Consider the following 27,730-nt stretch of genomic DNA (forward strand, 5'->3'; position numbering starts at 1 on the left):
ATATCACCCTCATCGCTGCATCTAAAGAAGAATTAGAAGAATTAATAACAAACATAAAATCAAAATAATGATAGTAGATGGACAGAAATAATTTAAATATAAATAAAATCTATAACATCGAAATTTTTAACACGATTAATTATCCAGCTCCTTAATTAAAAACCAAAGAAGATACATTGAAAAAATAAAAAGAAGAATTACACTGGCATGCTGGCCAAGAAATATCTGACAAAACTTACAAAGATTTGTAATTCACTCTATTCCTATAAGGATCTGAATGTTGGACATTAAAATAGACAGAAAGAAAATAGATGCCTTTGAGATATATTGCTCTCATCGAATGTTAAGAGTGTCTTGGACTGATAAAAGAGCTGATTTATCAATCTCCAAATGAAGAAGGAACTAGGTACCGCAGTAGCTGAAAATATTGCTACGTTCTTGGGCCACGTTATTAAAAGAAATTGTTTGGAAAGATTTACAGTTGGGGGCATAGTCCATGGGAAAACAAGTCGAGGAAGATCGCCACCTATATATATATATATATATATATATATATATATATATATATATATATATATATATATATATATATTGTTATGTTTCTTCTTTCCCAACCAAAGAAAAATAAATAAAAAGATCCATCGAAATAAAATTTTAAGAAATCATTATAAACAAAAATGTATATATTAATTTAAGATAAGATTTAGTGTAGATAAGAATAGAAATTTGTTTGGCAAACGACCTGTTTCCGTTGCAAACAAAATTATCAAAAAAACCTTTGTTTAGAATTAGAAGACATTTTACCTGTAAGTTAATCTCTTCATTGTTTGTAGAGTCGAGTATTAAATGACCATATTCTAATCTTTTGAAATATGTATAAATGATGTATTGAAAAAAACCAATTTTAAAGTAAGCTATTTAGTTTTCTCTGAAACCGAAATTAGGCTTTTCCAATATCATAGTAAACACAATTTAAGCTTTTTGATTGGATGGTCGTTTTTAAATGGGAATTTGGGGAGTCGATGATGAGAGAGGAGAAGTCAGTCATATTTTGGTCATCGAAAGGAAACAGTCGTTTTTCTCAAGATAGGGTGTGGTTCGTGAGTTTGGGATACCGGCGTAACGAAAAGAAGTGAATAGTTTGAAGACGGAGATAACAAGTTGATTAAAAGAGGTCTTTGTATCTACCGTGGGCATTTTATAAAGTATATGTGAAAGTATTCTTACGGCATCAAGTTGACAAAAGGAGGTCCTGGTGTCATAAATAAGTAGCGGAGTTTGGAGAAGTGAATCAGGCGTTTGTTGTGTAGTCTGAAGGAGGTTTGCAGAGACGTAAAGAAGGAGCCGAGGTGCCAAAGAGGGGAGATCACATCTTTGAGGAGACTGGATTTTTCTGGGTATGTTCCAACATACAACTCAAGAAGAAAATAAACTGTAAGTGTTTGTACAATTGAATTTTATATCTGTGAAGGATCGTTTCGACATCATGGTCATTATCATTAAAATTTAAGAACTGAGGTTTTGTTAGGCTAATCAAAAGTTTAAAGTTTTGTGGTTTCTTTTTTTCAAGTAAAGAAAATTTTAAGTAAAATTGGTTTTTCACGTAATATAAATGTATGTAGCTTTATAATCTTATTATCATAATAATTTGATCTATTTTCTTGTATGTTGATTGATAAGATAACGACAGAATTTAATAATTGTTTTATTCGTTCATAAAAAATAAAGAAACGTAAATCTTTGTAATATAATATATTTGTATTATTATCCTTTCTTCTCTCACCCGATAAAAGACAACTAGAAAATCTTTTGAATCCATCGAACACAGGTAATATAAGGATTATTTTACTTTTGATAACAGATAAGTGATAATTTTTTTATTGGCTCAATAAACTAAGTTTGAACTCAAAATAAACAATCATAACAATATATATATATATATATATATATATATATATATATATATATATATATATATATATATATATATATATTTAATTACGAAACTCATAGGCAAGACTCTACCACAATCAGCAACAATAGCGAAACATCGAGACAAATGGAAACTAAGAGGACAAGAGATTTTACAAAATCACGATGCTTGAAGACAACCTACTGACTAGGAAGAAGAAAAACAGATCGAAGATTCGTCATTTATATTTTAAAGCCATATACATATAAAATTAGAAATAATACTAACATTGAGAGTAAACTAAATATATGACCCAGTATTTACCATATTAAGATATTATGATGAGTTTTTTCCTTATTTTTTAAAGAGAATTTTATTTTGTGGTTGTGGTTGTCTTTTTAAAGACAAATCACGTGCTACCATTTTTTGACAGATATTTTTAAGTTAATTTCAGGTATTCAAATAAACTAACTGCCGATAAATTTATCCCAAGAACACATTTCAAAAATGTTGACAAGATTATTTTAAAGTCATCTACATTCATCATCATCAACCTGTATGCGCCCACTGCTGGACATAGGTCCCCCTCAGCGCTTTCCATCTGTCTCTGTCTTGTGCGGCTTGCAAACAAACAGTTATTGCTAACACGCTTTAGGTCGTCAGTCCATCTAGTTAGTAGGCGTCCTCTGCTCCGTACTGCTTCTTGCCTTGGTCTCCACTCTAAAATACGTTTTGTCCATCGGTTGTCGAATAATCTGGCGAAGTGTCCTGTCCAATTCCATTTTAACGACCCATCCGATTTTTTCGATAGCCTCTGTTGTTTTTGTTCTACGACGTCTTTCTTCATTTGGGATTCGGTCTCTCATATGCGAATCTTATTAACTTCCTTTTTTCTTAGTGTTAATGTTACATAATGCTGCCCAGGCTAATCCTATGCGACGTGGGAGCTCACATTATTTGTGTCTTGTTCATATTAATCTTTAGTCAGATCTCCAAGGAAGCGTGATATAATTCAAACATTATTATTGCATCATCCATACTATTGACTATAACGACGATGTCATCTGCAAATCTCAAATGACTGAGCTTCTCTCCATTTATGTTGATACCATGCTCGTTCAGATGTGCCTTCTTACAAATATGTTCTTAAGTAGATATATTTAATTATGTTAATGTAACGATGGCCCATTCGGCATTCTGTCAATGCTTTTAACATTTTCTTATCGCTAATGGTATCCAATACTTTCTCGTAGTCGACAAATATCAGTGCCAATGGTTTGTTGTATCCTGCAGACTTCTCTATCAGGTTCTTTATCACTAGTGAGTGGTCGTTAGTGCTGTATCCCGATCTCAATCCAGTTTGTTCTCTAGGCTGATAGAAGTCTAATTTAGCGTCCAGTTTTTTTTTGATAATTTTTGTGAAAAGTTTATATATGTGTGAAAGCAAACTGATAGGACGGTAGTTTTTTAAATCTGTTACGCCTCCTTGCTTGTGTAATAAAGTAATGACTGTATTATTCCATTGAGAAGGAGTTTTTCCTTGGTAGATGCATTCGGTGAAAAGCTTGGCCAAAGCTTGGATAATTTTATTTCCACCTAGTTTGCTCGCTTCGATCACTACTCCGTCATAGCCAGGGATTTGTTATTTTTCATTTCTAAAAGTGCCGTTTTGATTTCGTATGGAAATATTTTTGGCATTCATTCTGATCCCTGGTTTGTTATTTTGGACAGGGGCTGATCTTGCCTTTCGTCGGTGCTCTTATACATTTCGCGATAAAAGGATTCGACAACCTCATGGATTTTAGTTCTATCAGTAGTAATGTTTCCATCTTTGTTTTTTATTTTGTACATATTTTTGTTGCCTATATTGTTCCTATTTTGCCTTAAAACTTTTGCTTTCTTGAATTATTTTAGTTATTTCTCTTGTATTGTTTTCTCTTACGTCTTTTCGGATTGACCGGTGGATATCTCTATTTAATTTCTTCTATTTTTCCGTCAGCCATCTTCTTATCTACATGAAAATGTATAATATCTGTCAGTTGTCATTTTGGGTAAGTCAGATAAAATTTAATTATTAGAAGATTTTTTTTTGTATTACCAAGTAAATAATTCATTTAATTTGTCTTTTGATGACGATTATCGAAGTGGAAATCAAAAGTCAAAATAAAAAAATATTTTTTATTAAAATTGTAATTAATTGCCCTTATTTGTATTAGATAACCTGCGTAAAATAACTGCATAATTAAAGGCTAGTTTGACTTTTAATCTATTAAACCTTTAAAGCAGGACTTGTCAGTTACACATTATGATGGCAAGTAATCTTCGAAAGCAGACGGCGTGGCATATGTGCAATATAATTATTTTTTAATAATAATGACAGAGCATTATTGTGTGCTAAATCAATCTAGCATAAGGCTCCCTAATGGTACATGTGTAAGCAAAAGTTATCTATAACCAACAAGATAGATTGCCTTTGTTTTTTATCTTCTCATAGCTGTTACGTGTTGTTGATTAAACATTGCAATATCATCATCAAGGTACTTCTTAACATCATAAAACAATATCCAGTCAACTGAGAAATAACGCTTTTTATGAATAGAATCGAAATCTAAAGTTCCATAAAATTACCATGAAGGGATATTATAAATATTCAAAACGGCTATTATAAAAAGCGGAAAACAAACATGAGAACTTGGCGAAACACTTTTTGCTGCTTTGAAAATTGTAAAAGAATTTAAAGGCAACATTTAACACGGTTTATTTTTTGTTTTGCAGTGTATTAGACTCTTTCGACAAGCGATAGTGATTCCTGAACCGTGTCAGAAGGATTACGGTTAAGGTGTTTAGCCAGATCGCCTTATCATCGTGTGTGTTCCCGGGAATTGAAAAGAAATAGTGAGTCAAAAAAAGGGTATAAGTTAAAGGAGCTCGGTAATATTGGTTTTTAATTTATATACCAAAATTATTGTCACAAAGGCTTTTGAAAATAAAGAACTTGATGTCAATATTAATAATTCAATTAATTCATATGATGTCAATATAACAATTGATAAATTAATATTTCCTGATAACCTATTATAGTCCAAACTGTGGGTAAAAAAGTATCGATTTTATGCACTAATTGGTGAATTTTTAAAACCTACTTTGTGTTGTAAAGGGCGATGTCAGAACAACTCCTAGGTACGTGCAATTGTATATTTTTGGTAATTATTTATTTATAAGACTTTGAAGGGGTTAAATTTAATTTTTTCATTTATATTGTTGCGAAGATTAAGGTACGTGACTTTCTAAAATATAGTCACAAAATGAAAAAAGTACATTAGATAAGCTTTAATTGAAACTTTTATTTCTTTAAGTTTAATTTCTATTAATTATTATTGTATAATTAACGCCAAAAGTTGAAAACGCTACTTTATCAAAATGGCCATATTTTTGCAAAAATACATTTATAATAATTTGTAATGCATTAAATTAAAGCCCTTTTGATTTTAAAAAAAAAGAGATTTGATAAAACTGGATCGGTTTATTTGTCACTAAAATGTGATAATTATTTTATTCCAAAAAAGTAATTGGCTACAACTTTTTGAAAAAAAAATCGGAGAGACCTAATCCAAGATGCATTCTCTTTTTAAAGATTTATATTTTTTCAATATAATTCTGTTTATGACTAACCGCTGGCAGTTTGCTGCTCCGATCTTCCTTGCATCATCGTCCACACCATCCCTCCATATTTCCTACTGGCTAATAGGGTTCGTCTGGATGGGTAATTTTCATTTGCTCTTGACACATGTCCAGCCCATCTAAGCCTACCTATTGTTTTGAAAGATATTACATCTCTACCATTAACTATTTCTTTATATTTCTCGTATAATTCGAAATTACATCGCCTTCTCCAAATACCATGCTCACAGATTGCACACATTATTCTGCGTAGTATCTTTCTTTTGAAGATGAACAGACGATTTGCATCTCTTTTGGAGATGGTCCATGTTTCTGACCATATATCAGCATTGGTAGGATGAGTGTTCTATATATTGTAAGTTTGGTTTTTTGGCTTAAATGTCTGTTTTTAGCTGCTTATTTACTCCAAAATAACATTTGTTCACTATTAGTACACTTCGGTTTACTTATTCAGATGTGTCAATATCGCTTGTTATGAGAGAACCCAGATAAGTAAACTTATTTACTACCTCACTATTATAGTGGTCTATGCTAAAATTTTGTTTTGCGTTTCTCTATTATTTGGTATCGACGCCAACATTTTTGTTTTTTTCTTGTTTATTTTAAGGCTAATATTTGTGTGGCCGTCAGGTAGTTTAAAACTCTTTCTTTAAGTCATCGTGTGGTGTGTGCGTTCAAATCCAAATCGTCAGCGTAAGCCATAATCTGCGATAACTTATTAAAGATTGTTCCTCTGTTGTGTAACTCGGCATCTCTTATTCTTACAGTCTTTTCTTATGCTATATTACAGAGAGGACACGCCAGCGCAGCTCCCTGTCGTAACTCTGCATATATTTCAAAGGCTTGTGACAAATCGCCTTCTATTTGCACTCTGCAGATCACTTTACTCATAGTTAATTGTACAAGTCTTATTGATTTATGGAGAATGTTAAATTTATTCATGGCTTCATATAATTTACATCTTAGGACGCTATCGTACGTAAATAAAGTCCACAAAGAGATGAAACGTGTCAATGCTAAAATCATAGGTCGTTTCCAAGATGTAACGTAACACAAAAATCTAGTTAATAATTCTTGACCTACCTGACTTAAAACCGCTTTGATATTCACTAAGGAGTTCTTCCACGTACGTATTTGAACGATGGTACAGGATGTTGAAGAATATTTTGAATATTGTGCTCAGAAGAGTTATAACCCTATAATTTTTACATTCAAACAAATTTCTCTTTTTATGCACTGTAGATATGACTTTAGTGCACCATTCTTCTGGTATTTGTTCTTCTTCCCAGACTTTGACTATTATGCTGTGAATTTGGTACATAACGCTGTTACCTCTATGTTGATGAGCTCTGCCGAGATACAGTCCAATTCTGGTGACTTGTTATTTTTTAGGCATCTAATTGCATCTCTCGCAAATACTGAAGTAGGTGCTACGTGGGTGTTTTTTTTTTTGAGGTGACGCGTCATTTTCTATTTCGGTACCAAGTAGTTCTTTGAAGCGCTCAACCTATCTGCTTTGTACTGCCTCACTGGTACTAACTATGTGCCCATTTTTCTCCCTACAAATCGTCAGCCGTGGTTTGAATTATTTTCTTGTCTTATTTAGGATGATATAGAACTTTATAGTTTCATTTTTTCCCTTTAGTAATTGAAGCTCTTGCATATTCTAATTTTACTAGGTCCGCTTTTTTCTTCGATGCACACGTTTTTCCCCCTTCCTGGATTCTTTTGTTTGATCCTTAGTTTGTGTTCTTCTTTGTTGAATAAGTAAATATACAGATTTTTTTCTTTTACTGATATCTTCATATTCATCATCGAACCAACCGTTGCCTGGAGTGGGTTCTTCTGGTCCTAGGACGTCATCAACCACTTCTATATATGACAAAAATGATTTTATCCCTTATTTATTACATTAAAAATATTGCTAAATTCTATTATAAATAATTAGTGCTTGAGCGCCCCCTAAATTTCACAGCAGTTTGCAACCCACATAATATAAAAATCCAAAAGGAGACGAAATAGTCTCTCCTTTTTTAAATCGCTACCACTTTATTTATAACGAATTTATAAACGAAATATCTATAAAGTTTAAAAAAACATGCTTTTTTAATTAAAATGAATAACAAAGTTGACCTTCTGATGACGTAGTAGTCCAAGCTGTAAGTAAAAAAAGGTCGATTTCATGCACTAATTAGCGAGTTTTTTAAACCTACTTCGTGGTGTTACAAATAGCGACGTCAGGAACAACTCCCCAGTCCATGCAACATTAAATTTTTGGTTATTAATTTATTTATGAGACTTTAACACGTTAAGCACGAGTGAACTAGGTAAAAAAATACCGCATGGACGACAGTTTTTTTGTGTTTTGTTAAATAGAAGGCTTAGTATGTATTTTTGACATATATTTTAGTTCTAATATTACAAAATGTTTTTTATATTTATTAAGTTTCGAGAATATCATATCATATTTTTTATCAAGTTTCGAGAAAGATATGATTATTTATACGGTACACTTTACAGAGCATTGAAGAACAAGACAATTACATGGGGGATAAAAGCTGAGTATGACAAGATAACTCTAGAATACAGAACAAAATTGAGACAACATATAAACGGAATGAATAAAAATCGATTAATTTGACGCCGAAACAGGCAATAAATATCTAAACATTGAAATAAAGTAGAAGAAGAAAATTTTAAGACACGAACATTTTCAAACCATAGACATATAATACAAGATAGACTGACTGCTGCAATGCAGCCGCGTTCTCCCAGTGCGACAGAGGAAACTGACGCAAAGCAGTCCCTGCATCTCTTGCTAATGGCCCGAGTTTAACGACTACGTGACCTTCTCATTGGTCATTTAGGTAACGTGGTCGATAAACCTGGCAAATTAGAAAGATATGCAGGCTGGGCAGAACTGGATAGTATTGCAACGATCAGTCGATTTTGTATTATATGTCTATGTTTCAATCAAACGGAGCATAAAAATAAACACGACATGTTGAATAAAATACACAGACGTAAATATCAGAAAATATCATTATAAAATAAGTCAATAAATACTTGTTAAATAATATTTTTAAAGTTGATAAATCAAATAAAAATTCAAAATACGAAAACAGAAAACTAACAGTTGCTAAAGTCTCAGTAAACCTCCCACATATATATATATATATATATATATATATATATATATATATATATATATATATATATATATATATATATCATCATCCAGCCTCAAGAGTCCACTGCTGAACATAGGCCTCTTCCTCATGTTTCCAACCCCGTCTATCTTGCGCCGCTCTCATCCAGTTTTTATCGAGTCTTCTTAAATCGTCAGTCCATCTTGTAGGTGGTCGACCGACGCTTCTCTTGTCTTCCCTTGGCCTCCATTCCAATAACCTCTTTGTCCATCGCCCATCTGTCATTCTGGCTATGTGTCCTGCCCATCTCCATTTTAGTCTGGCTATCTTCTCGATGATGTCAGTCACTACGGTTCTTCTCCTGATGTCTTCGTTGGTTATTCTGTCTCGCAGAGTTATTCCTAACATGGACCGCTCCATTCTTCTCTGCGTGACTCTCAGTTTGGTAGCTGCTGCTTTTGTTAAGGTAAGTGTTTCTGCTTCGTACGTCAAGACTGGGAGGACGCACTGATCAAATACCTTTCTCTTTAGGCATGTGGGCAGCTCACTTTTAAAAGTTTCTCTCAGTTTTCCAAATGCTGCCCACCCAAGGCCGATTCTTCTCTTCAGTTCATGAGTCTGGTTATCCCTGCCAATCATAATTTCATGTCCCAGGTATTTATATCTATCTACGAGTTCTATTTCTTTTCCACCAATACTGATGTTCTGGTTGGGTACCAAATTGGTCATGATTTTTGTTTTCGAGATATTTATATTTAAACCTACACTTTCTGTAGCCACAACGAGTTCCTGTACCATCTCTCTTGCCATCTTCAGCTATTATAAGTATATCATCGGCGAAACGTAAGTTGTTTAGATATTCTCCATCTATTTTTATTCCCTTTGTCATCCAATCCAAATTCTTAAAAGCATGTTCTAGCACCGTATTAAAAAGTTTAGGTGACATTGGGTCTCCTTGTCTAACCCCCCGTTCTATTTTTATGCGATTACTGTTAGTATGTAATCTGACAGTGGTTGTTGCCTGCAGGTATATTTTGTATAATAATTTAGTATATCTATAATCTAGCCTGCATTCTTTAAGCGCCTGTAATATTTTGCTTAGCTCAACTGTGTCAAAGGCTTTGTGAAAATCGATAAATATTAGAACTAGAGGTTTATTGTATTCCACTGCTTTCTCTATTAGGGTTTTTATACTTTGTAGATGGTCATTTGTTCCGTAACTTTTTCGGAATCCTGCCTGTTCCCTTGGTTGATAAGTCTCTAATTTTCTTTCCATTCTCTTAACTAGTATTCGCGTAAACAACTTATATATATGGCTGAGGAGGCTAATCGGTCTGTAATTCTCTAAATTTGCTTTGTCTCCTGCTTTGTGTAATAGAATCATAGTAGCGTTGTTCCAGTCTGTTGGAATATTGGCGCTGTGAAGGCAGATATTGAAAAGTTGTTTAATTTTTTCAAGTAATACATCCCCTCCAATTTTTAGTGCTTCTGATACTATTCCATCTTCACCCGGGGTTCGATTATTTTTCATTTTCTTCAGGGCTTCTTTGATTTCTGATTTTGTTATATCGTTATATTATAACAAATATATATATATATATATATACATATATATATATATATATATATATATATATATATAAATATATATATATATATATAAATATATATATATATATATATATATATATAAATATATATATATATATATATATATAAATATATATATATATATAAATATATATATATATATATATATATATATATATATATATATATATATATATATATATATATATATATATACTACTCTCCAAAATTAACGCACCACCTAAAATGGATCATGATTTTAAAACTATATTTCTTCTGAACCCTTAACAATTGGATTTCGATGATTTATTTTTCACATTGTAGGTATATTTGTAATTAATGACTTTATTAATGTTTTTTGAGAAATGTCAACGTTTTACCTATATACAGCGTGTGAAAATAAAGTTGTGTTTTTTCATTTAATTTTGCAACACCATGTGGAATGTATTAGAAGCAAAAGCTACATGTTATTAATATTTTGAGATCGCTTTATTTTTTCTTCACATTTTCGTAAAAAAATTATTACGATATCTTTATTATCACAAAAGAAAAATCTGTTCAAAGCATTACGTGATTTTTTACCTTCCAAAATTAAATCACCACCTCAACTTTACCAGAATTTTTAAACTATTTTTCTTGTGTATCCTTAACTGGATTTCAATATTTTTTTTTGCATTGCAGACGTATTTCTAAGTAATTACTGTATTAATGTTTTCTGAGAAATGTCAACGTTTCACCCATATTCGCTTCGTGCGTGACCATGGTAGGGGTACCTTGAAACGATGCCAGCGTGCGTAGCGGCGAAATATGACAAAATTGGACACTATCTTTTTACGCATAAATTTTATCAAAAATGTGTGCAAATACATGTTGCGTATTTAGTTGTGCTAATAATAGCAAAAATAGTAAGTGTAGTTTTTATAGGTTTCCAAAGATTACATATAAATTAGAGAAAAGAAAAAGATGGATCAGTGCTATTAATATGAAAAAGGAAATCACGTAACCTCATTTTTATGCAATTGAAATATTTAAATAATTTACCTTAAATGATATTTCATAAGGCTTCAAGCTAACTGCAGAGTGCCTGATGACTTTAGCTTTTATATCCTAACTTTTACTATTACTGTTTTTAATTATATGCTCTTTCACGTGAAAATCTTGATTTGCCAGTACTAGATTTTTAACTTTTCTTTTCCGTTTGGGCTTAAAAAGATATATTATGATGAATTTTGAGAAACCCAGTTTTTAATACTACATTTATTTTGTACATAAACTGAAAAAATATAATTAAAAAGTTAATTATTAATAATTGTCAATTTTGCCTGTATTTAACAATGTCAAACATATGTTATTAATGTCATATGTTTAACCTGAAAATTGGTAGGTCCAAAACTGTCAGATGAAGGCGGTAGGTGTCGTGTCAGTCACGCACGGAGCGAATAGGGGGTGTAAAAATAAATTTGATTTTTAATCTTATTTTGCAACACCCTGTGGGATTTATTAAAAGCAAATGCTGTATCTTATTAATATTTTGAACAAGCTTCCTTTTTTTCATTCAAAATTTTCGTAAAAAAATCATCGATATCTTTATTATCAACAAAGAAAAGTACATTCAAAGCATAACGTGATTATATCGAATTGTAACACTCATTAATGGAAGAAGTTAGTTGGCTATAAAAAATCAAACAATTTTACAGGACAGTTTTAGTGTCAATATTGTTTACATTTCAAAAAATTGTTTTGCTATTTTGCGTATGTTAGTTAGTTGACATGGACCGTATTTCAAGAAATCTGAGCCGAGATGAATGTGTTCAGGCAATTACTTTAGTTGATGTAGGGTTAAGGTACCGTGAAATAGGGTTGAGATTAAGAGTATCTCATACTACAATATCACGAGTCATTCAACGTTTTCGAGAAACAAACGACCATACGAGACGGCGTGGACAAGGAAGAGGAAGACTTACAACACCACGACAAGATCAGTTTATTAGGCTTCGTTCGATAAGAGAACGTTTTCTCAAGATGTGTATATAAGGATACCAGTCAGAGTATGAGCTTTAAACGTAAATCATCGTAGAAGTAGATTCCAATTTGCCAGAGAGCACCTTGACTTGAATGTTGATAACTGGAAGCACGTGTTGTTTACTGATGAATCGAGATATTGCTTATATAGCTCAGACAGACATGTGAGAATTATTCGACGACCAAGAGAACGCTTCGCACAGTGTAATATATGACCTATTACTTTATTTAATGGAGGATTTGTAATGGTTTGGGGAGGAATATCTCTTACAGCGCGAACGGACCTTGTTGCTTTACGAAGAGGATCCTTAACAAGTAAAAGGTATACTACAGACATTTTTTCTAACCATGTAGTTTCATTTGCTCCTTACATAGGAAATAATTTTCTTTAAATGCATGTTAACGCTCGACCACATGTTGCACGTGTGGTCCGTGAATATTTGGACGAGGTTGGAATACAAACCATGAACTGGTCACCCTGCAGCCCTGATCTCAGTCCCATAGAGAATTTGTGGGATATTATTGATCGTCAACTCAGGAACCGACAACCAACCCCTGTCTCTCTTGGCGACATAGGAGTTATGGTGAGAGAAGTTTGGGATGCAATTGATCAAGACTAAGTACGACGCTTGATTTTAAGTATGCCTCGTCGCTGTGAAGAAGTAATTAGAAGTAGAGGTGGAAATACTCGTTATTAAGTATTTTTGGGAAAGTAGAATTGTTAAAGATTATTTAGGTTATATTTTCTTAGTCTTTATTTGTATTGAATGTCAATAAAGTCTATGTAAGTAATGTATTCTTTGCTTTAAATGTTAATAAAAACTTGTTAGGTTTAAAGTTCTGTATAATGTTTGATAATTGAGATATCGAGATAATTTTTTTTCGAGAATATTGGGAAAGAATAAATCTATCTCAAAATATTAATAAGATGTAGCGGTTATTTCTAATAAATTCCACAGGGTACTGCAAAAAACGATAAAAAAACACAACTTTATTTTTAAACATTAATACATTGATTTACTAGAAATATACCTATAATATGAAGAAAACATTATCAAAATCCAATCATTCGTTTAGAAGGAAATTAGCTTCAAACTTATGCTACCTACATTTAAGGTGGTGCGTTAATTTTGGGCACTAGTGTAGTTATATTGACATAGATTCTATCAAAACTGTAAATAAATTAAAATAAATAACTAACGTTAAAAAATAACTGAATTGACTAACCAAATTGTTCAAGCAATAAAAAAAATATTTATTGTGTTATTAACTCACAAAAGAACGCGCAGTCTGTCATAACAATCTTTCTTACTAATTCATTTTGATTATAGTTTTGATCCATTTTTCAGCGCATTTATAAGCGTATAAATTATTTTTGAAGATATCTCGTATGCCATATGTTGCGAGCATCATTCAAACCGCCTACTACAACTTCAATTTGTTTTTATTATATGGTTTGTATGTATTCAATTTACTTTTGTTTATTTTCAATAAAATTTGACATGCTAAATGTTATGTTTATATGGGGTTAAGCCAAAATTGATTGTATTGAAAATTTCATATTTAATTAACGTTTGACGTTTCAGTTTCCACTCCGAAAATCGATTTGCTAAAAGATATTTAAAAAAATCGTGCGAAAAGTATAACCAACAAGTTGTTAAGTTGGGTAATGTTTTTCAAAACTTACGGTTGACGTACTTGGCCTTGATCTTGTAGACAATAGCCTTCTTTTTGTTGACAAAAAATCTTAGGGGAGTGCTTTTACACTTGGAATATCAAATTTTGACTGTTTTATGTGTTTTATTTTTTTGTATAATGTGTGTTTAACGTAGATAGTGTGTTTGTGTTCTATGTATTGCATATGTATTGTGTATAATTGTAGATTATGTCTGCGACTTCCTTTAATCCGCTATTGTTGGTATATTCTTGTTGTTGACTCCTTCTTTTGATATTGGCAACCAAAGCCTGCTACATTCTGCTGATGGGTTTGCTATACATTTTTTTTTTATTAACTAGGATGAGAGCTGCTTGATAGATGACAGGATTGACAGGCATTTTGTTCAATGACAGGATAGGTCTCAGTGTATTCATTGTTTTGAATGTTGTTGTGATGTACTTAGTTTCTATCCTTTTAAAAACCTGATTTTGCGCGCATAACTGACATTCAAAATTGCCGGTCGCTTTAACCGTTGGTTCTGAGAGAATCATCGTTCAGAGAAAAGTGTTAATAAATATTTTTGTTCAAAATTATCGCAGCTACATTTCTTGTTCAAAACGTTTCTTTCTACGTCGTATATATTCTAGGTAAATCGATGTTTTCCCCATGTTTCCCCAATAAGAGGGAGTTTTAGGGGGAAGCCCTTGGTAGGAGTGGTGCATCTTTCATGGGTTTGCAAGATTGACGTCCTCAGCAATATTCAGCTTGTTCGTTTCGTTTTTAGATATCAAATCTCTTACTAATTATAATTGATATTGCATCGAAATAAAACAAAATACAAAAATAAAAACAGATCCTTTATTTTTGTCTGGCTCCTCTGTCATTTGGCTATGTAATAATGTACCCAAAACTGCCGTAGATACAATTTAAAAGCATTAAAAGTTATATTATAAGGAAAAATTACGAAACCGAGAAAATAAAAAAAAAACACCTTTTCTCGTGGACTATGATATCTTAATTAACATAGTTTCCATTCTAAATGAGCACTGAATTCTCCAATATTTGTTTAAAGCCTGTCGTTGAAACTTATTAAAGTTTTAAATTTTACTAATCTAAGTCTAATTAGAAAACGAGTCATGTGGCTTAACTATATTTACTTTTACTTACGAAAATTTTCAAACTTGAAAGGGAAAATTTTTTTCAAAATAAGTTTACCTTATAACTACTAACTAACTTTACCTTATTGTTTTATCATAATTTACTAATTAACTCATATGTTAGAATAAAAATCTTACAAATAAAAATTTATTTTGGGATTTACAGTATACAAAATATTTTTGAATACCCTTATATGGTCGCCTAAATGCATATTCAGAGGAGCACCTTGGCGAATATTAGAACGGTTTTATTTCTGGAGGATCAAGATCTTTGGAGGACTAGATTTTTGTGTTGTATTTATATGGGATTAAACTACAATTGATTATAATGAGAATCACCTTTTTACATTTCTTTTGAAGTTTCTAATTCCAATTCCAATTGAATCCAACACACAAATACAATATTGAACTTAACCATGTCACAAGAAAACAGTTTCAGAAGCTCAGATTTTTCTGCTAAGACAAATACTGAAAAAACCAACGAATTCAATATTGGCACCTACCACTACTTCATAGATTTCAAATCAGCCAATGATAGTGTTCTCCGAAGCAAGCTGTATAAAGCTATTTACGAATTCTACATATCAAATAAACTAATAATAATAATATAGCTATAGATAATACAAGACGAATAATCCCAAGCATTTGAAATACATATCGGACTGCGACAGAGAAATGCGCTGGCTGGCGTGCCTCCTTTTCAACATTGATATGGAAAAGGCAGTTAGAGACGTCCATATAGACAGCAAAAGAAATATATTTAATAAATCATCACAAATTATCGCTTACGCAGATGATCTAGACATAAATTCTCAAAGGCTAAAAAAAATTTATACCACTTTTTCAAATGCCTAAAAAAATATGGGCCTGCAAATAAATAAGGAAAAAATTAAAATTATAGCATAAACACCAAAAAAACAGCACCAGAAAGATCAGTCACAATTCTCTGTTGGTAAATCTAGGTTTAAAGTGGCAGACAAATTCACATATTTAGGATCCCTTATGACCAATGAGAACTCCATAACGGAAAACATCAATGGAAGGATAATTCGAGCAAACGATATTTTCAGAAGGTAAAACTATGAGACATACCAGAAGCAAACCGATATCTGGTAGTAAAGACGTGGTATCTCTCATAAAAATAGAAAAACTAAAAAGAGCAGGACATCGAGCAAGATCACAGCAGAACAATCTACGTAGATAAATCCTTATCTCACAGCCTGAGGGAAACAGACGAAAAGGTAGGCCAAAACTTAGATGGGAGGATGGTTTCGACAAGGATGCTAGACAAATAGGTGCAGTAAACTGACAATGGTTCGTTTGTAACTATTAGTAAAAATTATGTCGCGTGGAAAGCTGTTAGTTAAAATTAGTTATTAGCCAACATGAAAATTTGGCGGTTTTTATCAATATCGAAGAAACAGTATTACACACTGAAAGTGAGCATTTAAAAAAATCAGTGGGAAATGATATAAGACGATTGACAAGGTGTTTAGTTGATGCCGAAATTAAAGAAATAAGTTCAACTTCTGGAGCAACTGGTCATTCAGAAGATTTAGTGTCATATTTGGGTAGTGATAATTCAGATTTAGATGAAAATTATATTCCTTTGGACTGTTCATCTGACACAAGTGACAATGAGAGGCCAGGTAAATATCATGCAATTCAATCTAAAAGTGTAAAATAACAGGTACTACCAGTAATAATATGTGTGACAAAGTAATTAATGATAATTTTACAAATAAAAGTGATGATGGCAACGTCCAAATAAATAACTCCAATATTCAACCTAAAAAACCAAAATATAACAGAGTAGAAATAAAAGAGAAGAAGATGTTAGGAGAAGAACAGATTACAAGAAAAGGTATACAAAAGCCAGCAAAAATATATCAAGCGCTTACTACAAGACTGTCGCAATAAATGTCACTCTTCCTAGATGAAGAAAAAGAAATTTTTTATGATTTTCTTAAAAAATTGCAAGGCAAAGACCAAGTAATTTTTAAAAAAATTAAGATAGAGTAAAGAAGACAGAAAGAAAATATAAAGGAGAACGCGGAAATAATAAAAACAGACAAATTATGGTTTCATATTATATCACATATAACGACAAAACATTAAAAATTTAAAAAGAAATGTTCCAGAATCTACATAGTATCACAAGAAGAAAAATTGATATTTTAATAAAAAAGAAACAACTATCACCCACAGCTTTTGTAGAACCTAATGGATCTGGAAAATGACAACTACATAACGCTCGACCAGATGAAAAAGCTAAAGTTATAAAACATATAGAATCTTTCAAAAAAATATGAGAGCCACTACTCTCGAAGACAACCTAAATATTAAACTCATGTATGATCTTTATGCATCAAACAGACAATGTCTATCTCATATTCATTTTATGCAAAGATTTTTAAAGAACTTGGATATGCATACAAAAATCCTAGTATTGATACATGCAAAACTTGTCTTACGTGTAGACGTGATTATCTAGAAAACAAGAAAAAATCCTCTAATTGTGAAGACATACGTGCAGCCGTGAAGGAAGAGAAAAATAAACACCTTTAGCTAGCTAGCAGAAATTACACATAATTAAAACAAAAAACCAGACATAGTGTTCTCCAGAAATATACTCCGCCAAAAAAGTATCACATCACTTATAAAATTACAAATATTTCTGACAGCATTTGGTTAATTTAAATTATTTATTTCTGACGCTTAAGAATATTAAGGCTGGAATAAATATTAAAAAGAAATTTGTAAATACAGCTTACTGTTTAAAAAAAATGTTAACTGCTATTTTGTCTGGTTTCTATATTATCAGTCTTTATTTTACTTTTGTAAAAAGTATACAGTTCGCGTTTAATTTAAAATTTCGTATCAAATATTGAGTATGGAAGGTCGTAACAATATAAATTTAAATTTAACGAGAAATCAAGTGGTTAGAATAATTTCCCTCATTGAAGACGGCAGGAGTCAGAGATATGTGGCAAATTTAGTGGGTGTAAATCAGTCGACAGTATCACGAGTGGTAGTAAGGTACCGAGAGACTGGTCTTTATGAAAGACGAGCTGTAACAGGTCGCCTAAGAGCAACTACGCATGTGGACAATAGATTTTTAGTCCTTCAGGCTTTGCGTCGAAGACATGTGACTGCAAGTCAACTTCAACATGACTTAGTCGAGACTCGAAATGTACGTGTGTCTTCACAGACTGTTAGGCATATCTTACGACAATTTTGAATTAGGGCCAGAGTAGCTGCCACTGCCACGAGACTAACTAAGGGAACACCGTATAGCACGTCTAACATTTGCAAAAGAGCACGTCAACTGGAATATCGATGACTGGGGTAACATACTCTTTACGGATGAGTCAAGATTTTGTTTATACACTTCGGATCGAAGAATACCAGTTTATAGACGAGATAGCGAGCGTTATTTTCAATGCAACCTAACAAACGACACACTTTGGAGGAGGATCTATTATGCTCTGGGGCGGAATATCTCTTAGGGTTCAAACCGAATTGGTACAGCTAAATGGAGGATCCTTAACTGCTGATAGGTACATTAGAGAAATTTTGGAGATGCATGTTGTTCCTTACGCCCCATTTATTGGTAATGACTTTGTTTTAATGCATGAGAATGCACGCTCACACGTCGCAAGAATCGTTACCGAGTACCGTCAAGAGGTAAAGTTACAAGTTTTGAATTGGCCAGCGCACAGCCCGGACTTAAATCCAATAGAACATGTTTGGGACCATCTTTACAGAAGGGTGAGATCTTCAGGACCTGCAACGGTTGTTAACCGTAGAATGGGATAATATCGATCAAGATTATCTAAAAAGATTAATTTTAATTATGCCCCAACGTTGTCTAGATGTTATTAGAGCTAGAAGAGGCAATACGTCTTACTAAATTATCATTACTTTTGATTTTTATCTTTTTTTATTCAATTCTGTTTGTGCGCTTACTACTAATTTATGAAATAAATTAAATAAAACCTTTGTTTTTCGTACACTCTGCATTTTTCTTTTAATACTTGTTACGTACTTAAAAAACAAAAAAAACGACAGTAAAAAATTCACGTTTTAAATTATTTTTAATACGAAATTTGCAGTTTTATAGGTGATGCGATACTTTTTTGGCGGAGTGTAGTAGCGGTAAAATAGTTGTTTTAGTATTGGACTTGCAACACAACCTACCAACACCCAATTTAAGCACAAATGTAGTCTACTATAAAATATTGGTCTGGATATATAATCTCACCATCAGAAATTGCACTGAAAATACCACTTCATGTTTCATGTGGCATGAGGGGTTGTCAGACCGTGGATCAGACCAAGTAGCTTCCTATCTTTTAAAATACCTTGACAGCTTAGTCGATACAGTTGAAAAACCTCATGACTGGTACCAGTTCGTTAGAACTGTTCCTGGTAGAAAGAAATTTTAAGTTATCGAAATGCAGAGGAAAGATTTTCTAGCGTATTCAAAACTTTTCTAAAATATCTATGTAAATCGTGATAAAGGTGTGGATAATGAAAATGTGAAATGGCATCATCTAAGTTTTGGTAAATAGTTGAATGTTATAGACAATAAATATTCACATAAGTGCCTTGCCTATTCTAAACTTAATATTAAACGCAGAGGACAGCAGATCGTTCTTACATTTGAACCTGTTTATAGTGGACCTTAACCCATGAAACATAAAAAAAAGGAAGACTTTTCCTACTGCAATACCTTGATCCAGTGTACCATCCATTTTACCACAAACTCAAAAAGATACTGCAGTTTAAATTTATATTTAATAATTATGATATTCACGTATTTTATATAAAGTAACTGTACTCTTTACCGACCATTTCCTATTACCGACCGCAATGAATTTTTTCAGTATTAGACGCCTTAGGAAAAGTCCATATAACTACTGAAACTTTTAACAGTTTCTTTTTATAAAACATAGATATGGCAACATTAAAAACATAATCCAGCCGCTGACTAATGCCAAATTTGACAAATTTTAACGGATTTTGCAGTGGTGTTGCAAGACTCCATAAGGCAGGTTATAAGAATCATTGTGCATGTGTGTTGGAATTATTAAGCTTTTTTTAATATGTCAAGGTTAGTATTGCACTTTTATAACAAGAAATAGCACAAAACCATGTTTTTTTTTAAAGATTTAATGTGTCCGTTGGTTAATTATTTTCTCCAATTAAAATTTATTTACAATTAAAGAACGGTCGGTAAAAGGTGCTTTAAAACTCAAAATCAATTTACAAAAATTGTGAAATTTTAATAATATTTTAGCATACAATTCATAATATTTTTTTTTCTTAAAGGTAATGAACCAACGATTCACTTGAGCATTTACCGACCCACTAGATTGTAATTTTCAATTAAAATAAGTAATATGAAAGTTGAACAAAATTGTATTTTATTGGAAGAATTACTTCAAATAGAATAATTTATTAAGTGTCATATTTCCAAAAGTCTGTTTTTGAACGAGAAACGATAATCATATTCATGGTACTTCACTGTCTTAAACGTGAATTAAATATATGAATTTTAAAATATTGAAAAGTAGTCTCCTAAAATAATATGTTTTTCACGGTCGGTGATAGAGTACAAAAAATATATATTGTGACCTATTACCGACCGAGAATACATATTATGAACGTTTTCTTTCCGGATTCAAGAAAAACTTTGAGCTATGTCTGAAAAACCAAAAAACTATACCAATGAAATTCTTCAGAAAGCATTGGATTCAATTCGAGATGGAATGTCGTCTGGAAAAGGATCCAGAGAATTCAAAATTCCAAAAAGCACCCTAGTTGATAAAATTCATAACAAATATGAAGAAGGTGCTACAAGTGGGGCCCACTGTGTCCTGACTGCAGCTGAAGAACAAACCATATTAAATTGGATTCTATATTTAGAAACTGTTTGTTTTACTGTAACAAAAAATCAACTGTTGGGGTGTGTTGCAGAGAACTAGTTTGCCGTCTAGAACGAGCAAATAAATTTAAAGACGGAATTCCAGGTCGTCATTGGTACGAAAATTTTTTCGCCAGCTCTTTCATCGAGTATGTCACAATCTGACCAAACTTTGGGAAAATATAACAGAAAAAGTGTAAGAGGTTGGTTTGATAGAGTTTCAAACTATTTAAAAACAAATAATTTGGAGGAAGTTCTATCAGACCCAAAAAGAATTTTTAATTGCGACAAATCAGCTTTTTTTCTTTCACCAAAAGAAAAATGTGTAATCGTAAGAAAAGGTTCGAAAAAAGTTTATACCAGAATCGCTAATGACTAGAAAGAATGTCTCACGGTACTTTTGACAGTTTCGACAGAAGGACAAGTTGTGAAACCTACTGTTCTTTTCCCTATAAAAGAGTACCAGCCAGTATTCATTTGAAAATGCCTCTGGGCTGGGGTATTGGCCATTCAGACTCCGAGTGGATGACTGGAGAATGTTTTTATGAATTCATTACGAATGTATTCTATAAAAAATGGATTGTTGAAAAGAACGTTCTTTTACCTGTTGTGCTTTTTCTAGATGGCTATTCTTTACATTTAACGCTTCATCTAATTGAGTTCTGCAAAAGCAAAGGTATTATACTAATTGCTCTTCTGCCTAACTCCACACGTCTATTGCAACCACTAGATGTTGCTATTTTTAGGCCTCTTAAACTTTTCTGGAAAAACAGGATTCATAATTGGCGTATTAAGAATAGCAAAAAACTAAACCGGAAGATTTGGCAGAGGAAGAAGTTGTTGTTATTTATGAAGGAGAGTACTTTCCTAGAGTAAGTCTTCTCTTTGACAATACGGGACTATTTTATAGGATATTTTATCATATTCAGAAAATGAAATATTTAAAAAAATTAATCCTCCAAAATCCGTGAATACAAGGGGCATCAATGCAATTCCGGAGATGGATGCAATAAAAAATATAATAATAAAAAAAATAAAATGATTTCATACCAAAGTTGAATCTTTTATACATGCCCAATATATTATGTAACTTTTTATTTGTTGTATTATGAATTTATATTTTTTTAAATATTAAAATCTTCAACTGCGTTTGTTTTTTCAATTGAGTCAGTATATATGATTATTTTTAAATAAATAAGTTAATATAATGTTGGTAGTCGCCCAAGAAGGTCGCTGATAGGACTGAAATGTCCGGTAATTAGGAGCTTGTTGTCGGTAATAGCAAAAAAATCGGTCGGTGATAAGTGAGTTTTTTCAAGCCGGTCGGTAAAGGAAGCATTTTAATAAAATTGTACATAATTATTAAAACATTTAAAAAAAGAATTAAACTGTGATAATTTTATTTTTTCTATATTACTAGCTGAATCGACTAGATTAAAACTTATCTTTAAAAATTATGCAAAGAAAAATAAAAATGTATTCTTCTTATTATTGAATCTGCTTATAAGGAAAACCTCAAGTGGTCGGTAAAAGGTACAGTTACCTTACTTCACTTTGACAAGATATGTCTATATAATATGTGATCTAAGATATTTGCCAAAACATGATAAATGTTAGTAACATCTCTTTTTACAATAGAATTTCCAAAATTAATGTACACTATCAGTTTAAGTAGCATTTTGTTTATTTATATACGAAATTTCATAAAAATCTAAGAAAATTTGAGCGAGTAAAAAATAAAAACAAATTGCCATGAAGTTATAAATTTTTAATTTTGCTTTACTGAAAACTTGTTCTATTTGACATATTAAGTTTTAGCAAATAGCCACAGATATATAAATGAAAGATTGTGATGTATCGTATATAAATCTATAGGTGTCATCACACCATTGCAAAATCCTTTTTTGTTTATTTGTAAATAATTGTCATCCAAATGACCTCATCACATCCGCAGTTTTTAAATAACAAAACAGTGATTTCCATTATTTGTACAAAAGGTTAAGAATTTGTTTTAGCTATAATTGTCAAAAAACAATGTAATATAGCGATATTAAATTGAGATATAAACCATGATATTATAATTAATATATTGTACTTACCACTTGTACTGTGGTATAGATTAAATAAAAAATGATCCTTGACGAAAACATCACCACCACTGAAACTAAAAGTCAATCACAACACTAAATATTCGTCTATTTATAAATATTATATTTAAACTGCCAATCGAAGAAGTACCACAAAAAATTCAGTACCTCCGGCGTTTAGGAATACCCCTCTCGACCTAGACCTTCCGTACTCCTGTTTAAATATGCAAAAGAGAATATCTGAAGGCCGCTTCTCGCTTCTCACGTACCATCAGGTGGTACTGTGTTCTTCGGTACTCTGAAAAGTAACTGAAGTAATGAAGAGAACGGCTGTTACGCGCGTTTGATGCGACGTTATGCCCCGCTACGCTACAAAAACTCGAAGTACCCTGGATGGTACTGTTAGCTTTTAGACGAGTTGATGATGGTAGTACCGGAGTGCGTTAGGGGGTTCGACGAAGAGGAAAACCGGAATCTATGATTCTCTCCGGTTTCGCAGAAGAATCCAATTTCCGGGAAGATCTGTCTGAAGACATTAGTGCCATAAAATCGTCTTAATGTGTCTTTAACCATATACTTCCATTTATAAGAAAGTCCGAAACTGTACTGTAATTATAGGGATTTATGTATGTCAAAAGGAAATATATAAGCTTAATGGTACAAATAATGAAAATATATCTCCAGAAAAATTAGAGGGTAAACTGGAATAGTTTAGAAATATAAAACAAATAATGTCATATTTTATTTGCGTGTTTATAGGGAGCATTTGATATTTCACCAAATTTTAATTTGAAAAATACTTAAATACCTATATAGAACCATACTTAAGCGATTGATAGTGTAGTTTCCACAAATTATCTCTGACTAGTCTTACATTTATGTCTTGATTTTTCACGATGTAAAGTTTGGAATAGAAGTACATAAAAAAAATTGAGAAACAACTACTAAAACTAATCCAAGAAATAATAGAACAAAACAGAATTCCTCAAGAATGGAGATCAAGCATCCTAATACCTCTCTTCAAAAAGGGAGACAAATCGGACCCGGAAAATTACAGAGGAATTAATTTATTAAACACAAAACTAAAATTAACACTCAAAGTGATAACAAATAAATTGAATAAAATTATGACAGTAGCAGAAGGACAACAAGGTTTTAGGTCGGGAAGATCATGCACCGACGCTATATTTATAATGAGGCAAGTGCAAGAGAAATCATTAGAATACAATAAACCGGCATATCTATGTTTCGTGGTCCTTACAGAGGTATTTGACCAGGTCAAATTAAAAGGCGTTATCCACTTACTGTACGTAAGAGAGATACCTCTAGGAATGATCAAAATGATCGAAAATATCTACCAAAACAACACAATAAAAGTAAAAGTAGAAGAAGCACTAACCGACCCTATTGAAGCTGGCAATGGGATAAGACAGGGAGATTCCCTGAGTCCTCTATTGTTCAACCTGATTATGGACGAAATTAAATACAAACTGCACTAATTTAATATAACCGCCAGAAAATTTAACATGTTAATTTCCCCAAAAAAGGCAAAATGCATGGTTACAAAAGCAAATTTACTAAGATTTTAATTGGAACTGGAAGGTCAGATAATAGAACAAGTGAAAGTTTTTTTCAGAAATTATTTTTTTGTTGGTTATTATGGGGGATTTTACTGAATATAAATATATAAATTATTGTAAGATGAATTTAAATGTCGCGTTGGGGGCAACAATGGCTGTATCCCCTCTAAGAACAGGTTTTAATTGTACAATCATTATCAGTGCCATTACAGCTCGTTATGAGCCAAAGCCTTCTTCAGAACAATCTTCCATTCGCCACTGTCTCTGACAACTCTTCTTCATGTTTTAACCGATGGATTTTAGATCATCCTCTATGTTATCTTGATACCTAAATTTTTTCCTTCCTCTGGCTCGTCTTCCCACTGGTCCTCTTCGGTCGAAAATTTTTCTGATCGTTGCATCTTCATCTTGCCTAATTACATGTCCTATTCATCGAAAGCGTGCTAATTTAATATATTTTACAACGTCAGGTTCCCCAAAACTTCTGTATAACTCAAAGTTGTAGCGCCTACGCCACAAACCCTGTTCTTTGACTCCTCCATATATTTTCCTTAGAATTTTTCTCTCGAAACGTTTAAGCAATTCTTGGTCATTCTGTGTAAGTGACCACGTTTCTGACCCGTATGTTAACACTGGCCTTATTAGTGTTTTATATATGGTAACTTTAATTTTTCTGGGTAGTTTTTGGGCCATCTGTTTCCTCAAGCCATAATAGCACTTATTGGCAAGCACTATTCTTCTCTTAATTTCTTCGCTGACATTGTTGTCTTTGGTCAGCTGCGAGCCCAGGTAGACGAAGGTGTCCACACCTTTCAGTTCCAGATTATCAATTAATAGTCTAGGTATCTGGTTGCCTGATCTAGTACAATACATATACTTGGTTTTCTGTGCGTTTATTTTTAATCCCATTCCCAGTGCAGACACCCTTAGTGATCGAAATGCTTCGATCAGAGATTCTGTGGACCTAGCTATAATGTCTATGTCATCTGCATATCCATATATAATTTTACAATGGGATCGGGAAACCACAGAAAACCGACCCCCCCCCCTGTCCGTGGCAAAGCTCGCAGTGAGCTATTTAGCTAATTGCGGTAATAAACTGGAGTTGCCTCTAGGATGTCCATGTATTTATCAGCAAGTTTGTTTTCCACAAGGAAAGGTAGTTTTCTTTTAGGGTGTCTGATGAATACATTTCCGAAGTATTAGCAGATAGTTTTGATTGTGTTTTGGGCTCTGAAGTTTTGGCCTCTAGTTTTTCTTTCCAATCCAAGCAGTTATTGTGTTAGGTCGTGACTGGTCAGGACATATATATTAGCCCTGTATTCAATTACGGGCCTGATGTATGTTTTGTATGTATGCATAAGTGTACGTGAATATGTTCGTCCGAATTCTCCACATAGAGCGTTAAGTAGGCCAACTCTTCTACTAATCCTGTTACTGGTTTCTTCCAGATTGCGTCTCCAGTGCAGTGTTTTTGAGAACACTACGTCTAGGTACTCAACCTGGTCACAAAGTTGAAGTTAATCTCTCCAAAGTCTAAGGTCAATTCTTTCAACATTGTTTGTGATGTGTCTGTTAAGATTAGAATGTCTGAAGAGCATCTCCCCTATCGACATTATTTAGGTGATTTTGAGCAAACCTACAGAGGATATCTGCGTCTCGAGATGTTGTTATAAGAGCAGTGTCATCTACGTAAAGTAAAGTGATTGTACCTGTATTTCGTGAGTTAGGGAAGTCGCTGTTGTATATTGTGTAGAATATTGGTGCCAGCACGGAACCTTGTGGCACTATATTGAAACCTGTAGCCTAGACTAATACAACATAGTTACGTGCATAATTGCATAAATACCGGTCCGCCCATATAATATTGTCAAATATTCGGGCCCTCAAGGTTATTGCAATTTTTCTACTTTGTAAAAAGTTTTCACACTAATATTTGAGACATAATATTAGTGTGAAAACTTCCTTGTATCTGTCTGTCTTTTAAATTTGTGTTGGACCATTCCTTTACCTTTCAGCTCCAATATATTTTTACTAATTGCCTGCTGGTACCATGTGAACTTCCAAGCACTTGATTTCAGAAATTTTAATTAGTTTATATGTGATCAAAACTTCACAGATTTGTCGTTTTTATTACTACTGCCATTAATAGAGAGATTTGCCCAGATAAACATGAACACATTTGTGTGTGCCCTTCTACAAATTTTATACGCTACTTTAATCATGTTGTAGTCAATTTGTTCATTTTTTTTTCTTGGTAATATTCCTATACATAGATTTCACAATTTCATTGTTGAGTTTATTATTTAATCAAGGCTGTTTTAGAAGTTATTTAAGTCAATTTATTTTCACGTATGCATTTCATTGCTTTACTACAAATACCAGTGAAAACACCGGAATTGTCGATTTTAAAGTAGTTAGTTTCCTATATTAATTTATTTTGTTAGATTTTAATATGGACAGCAAAAAGAAACAAAATAAAGGGAAATCTTTTTTTTTCATGAAAGCCGTCTATTGTAAACTGGTATACTGCAGCAGTTGTTTTATTGTACATCTTCCATAGGCTCTTGATACCCATTCTAGGATTCTGAGATACTAGCTTATACAAGTCTAGAATATGGGTAGAATATGTTTTCTAAAGTCGATAGTCGGTGGAAAGTGTTTGCTGCTTGGAATATAATGCCTTGTAGCCATAAAAGATAAATGGTTTCCTCTTTCATATTCTCTGCTATAGTCTGTAGCTTATGGAATAGTCACATCTTTTGCAAGTGTCCTTTCACTGGCGCACGTCCAGTTAGAAAGCCTATTATGACTCTAAACTGCCTGTTTTTCGCAGTACTTCAGCCCTATTAGCACATGTTTATCCAATACATATTTCCCTATACCTTGTGCCATGTGAACCCATACCTGTGTGCCATAGTTACACAGGTATGGGTTCACATATGACCTATAGTACACCTTAGGGC

The 27,730-nt window shown here is 32.6% G+C and overlaps 1 protein-coding gene across 1 annotated transcript in view; it reads right to left on the reverse strand.

Annotated features, from left to right (window-relative positions):
• Positions 1 to 23,576, reverse strand: part of LOC140437084 (uncharacterized) — a 161,767-nt gene extending 138,191 nt beyond the window's left edge. The window contains exon 1 of the mRNA XM_072526390.1: positions 23,197 to 23,576. Coding sequence (XP_072382491.1) covers positions 23,197 to 23,247 — 51 coding nt within the window. The 5' untranslated portion in view covers positions 23,248 to 23,576. The remainder of the gene's footprint in view (positions 1 to 23,196) is intronic.
• Positions 23,577 to 27,730: the final 4,154 nt, after the last annotated feature.

The sequence above is a fragment of the Diabrotica undecimpunctata genome, chromosome 3 (assembly GCF_040954645.1).
Source record: "Diabrotica undecimpunctata isolate CICGRU chromosome 3, icDiaUnde3, whole genome shotgun sequence".
Lineage (NCBI taxonomy): Eukaryota > Metazoa > Arthropoda > Insecta > Coleoptera > Chrysomelidae > Diabrotica > Diabrotica undecimpunctata.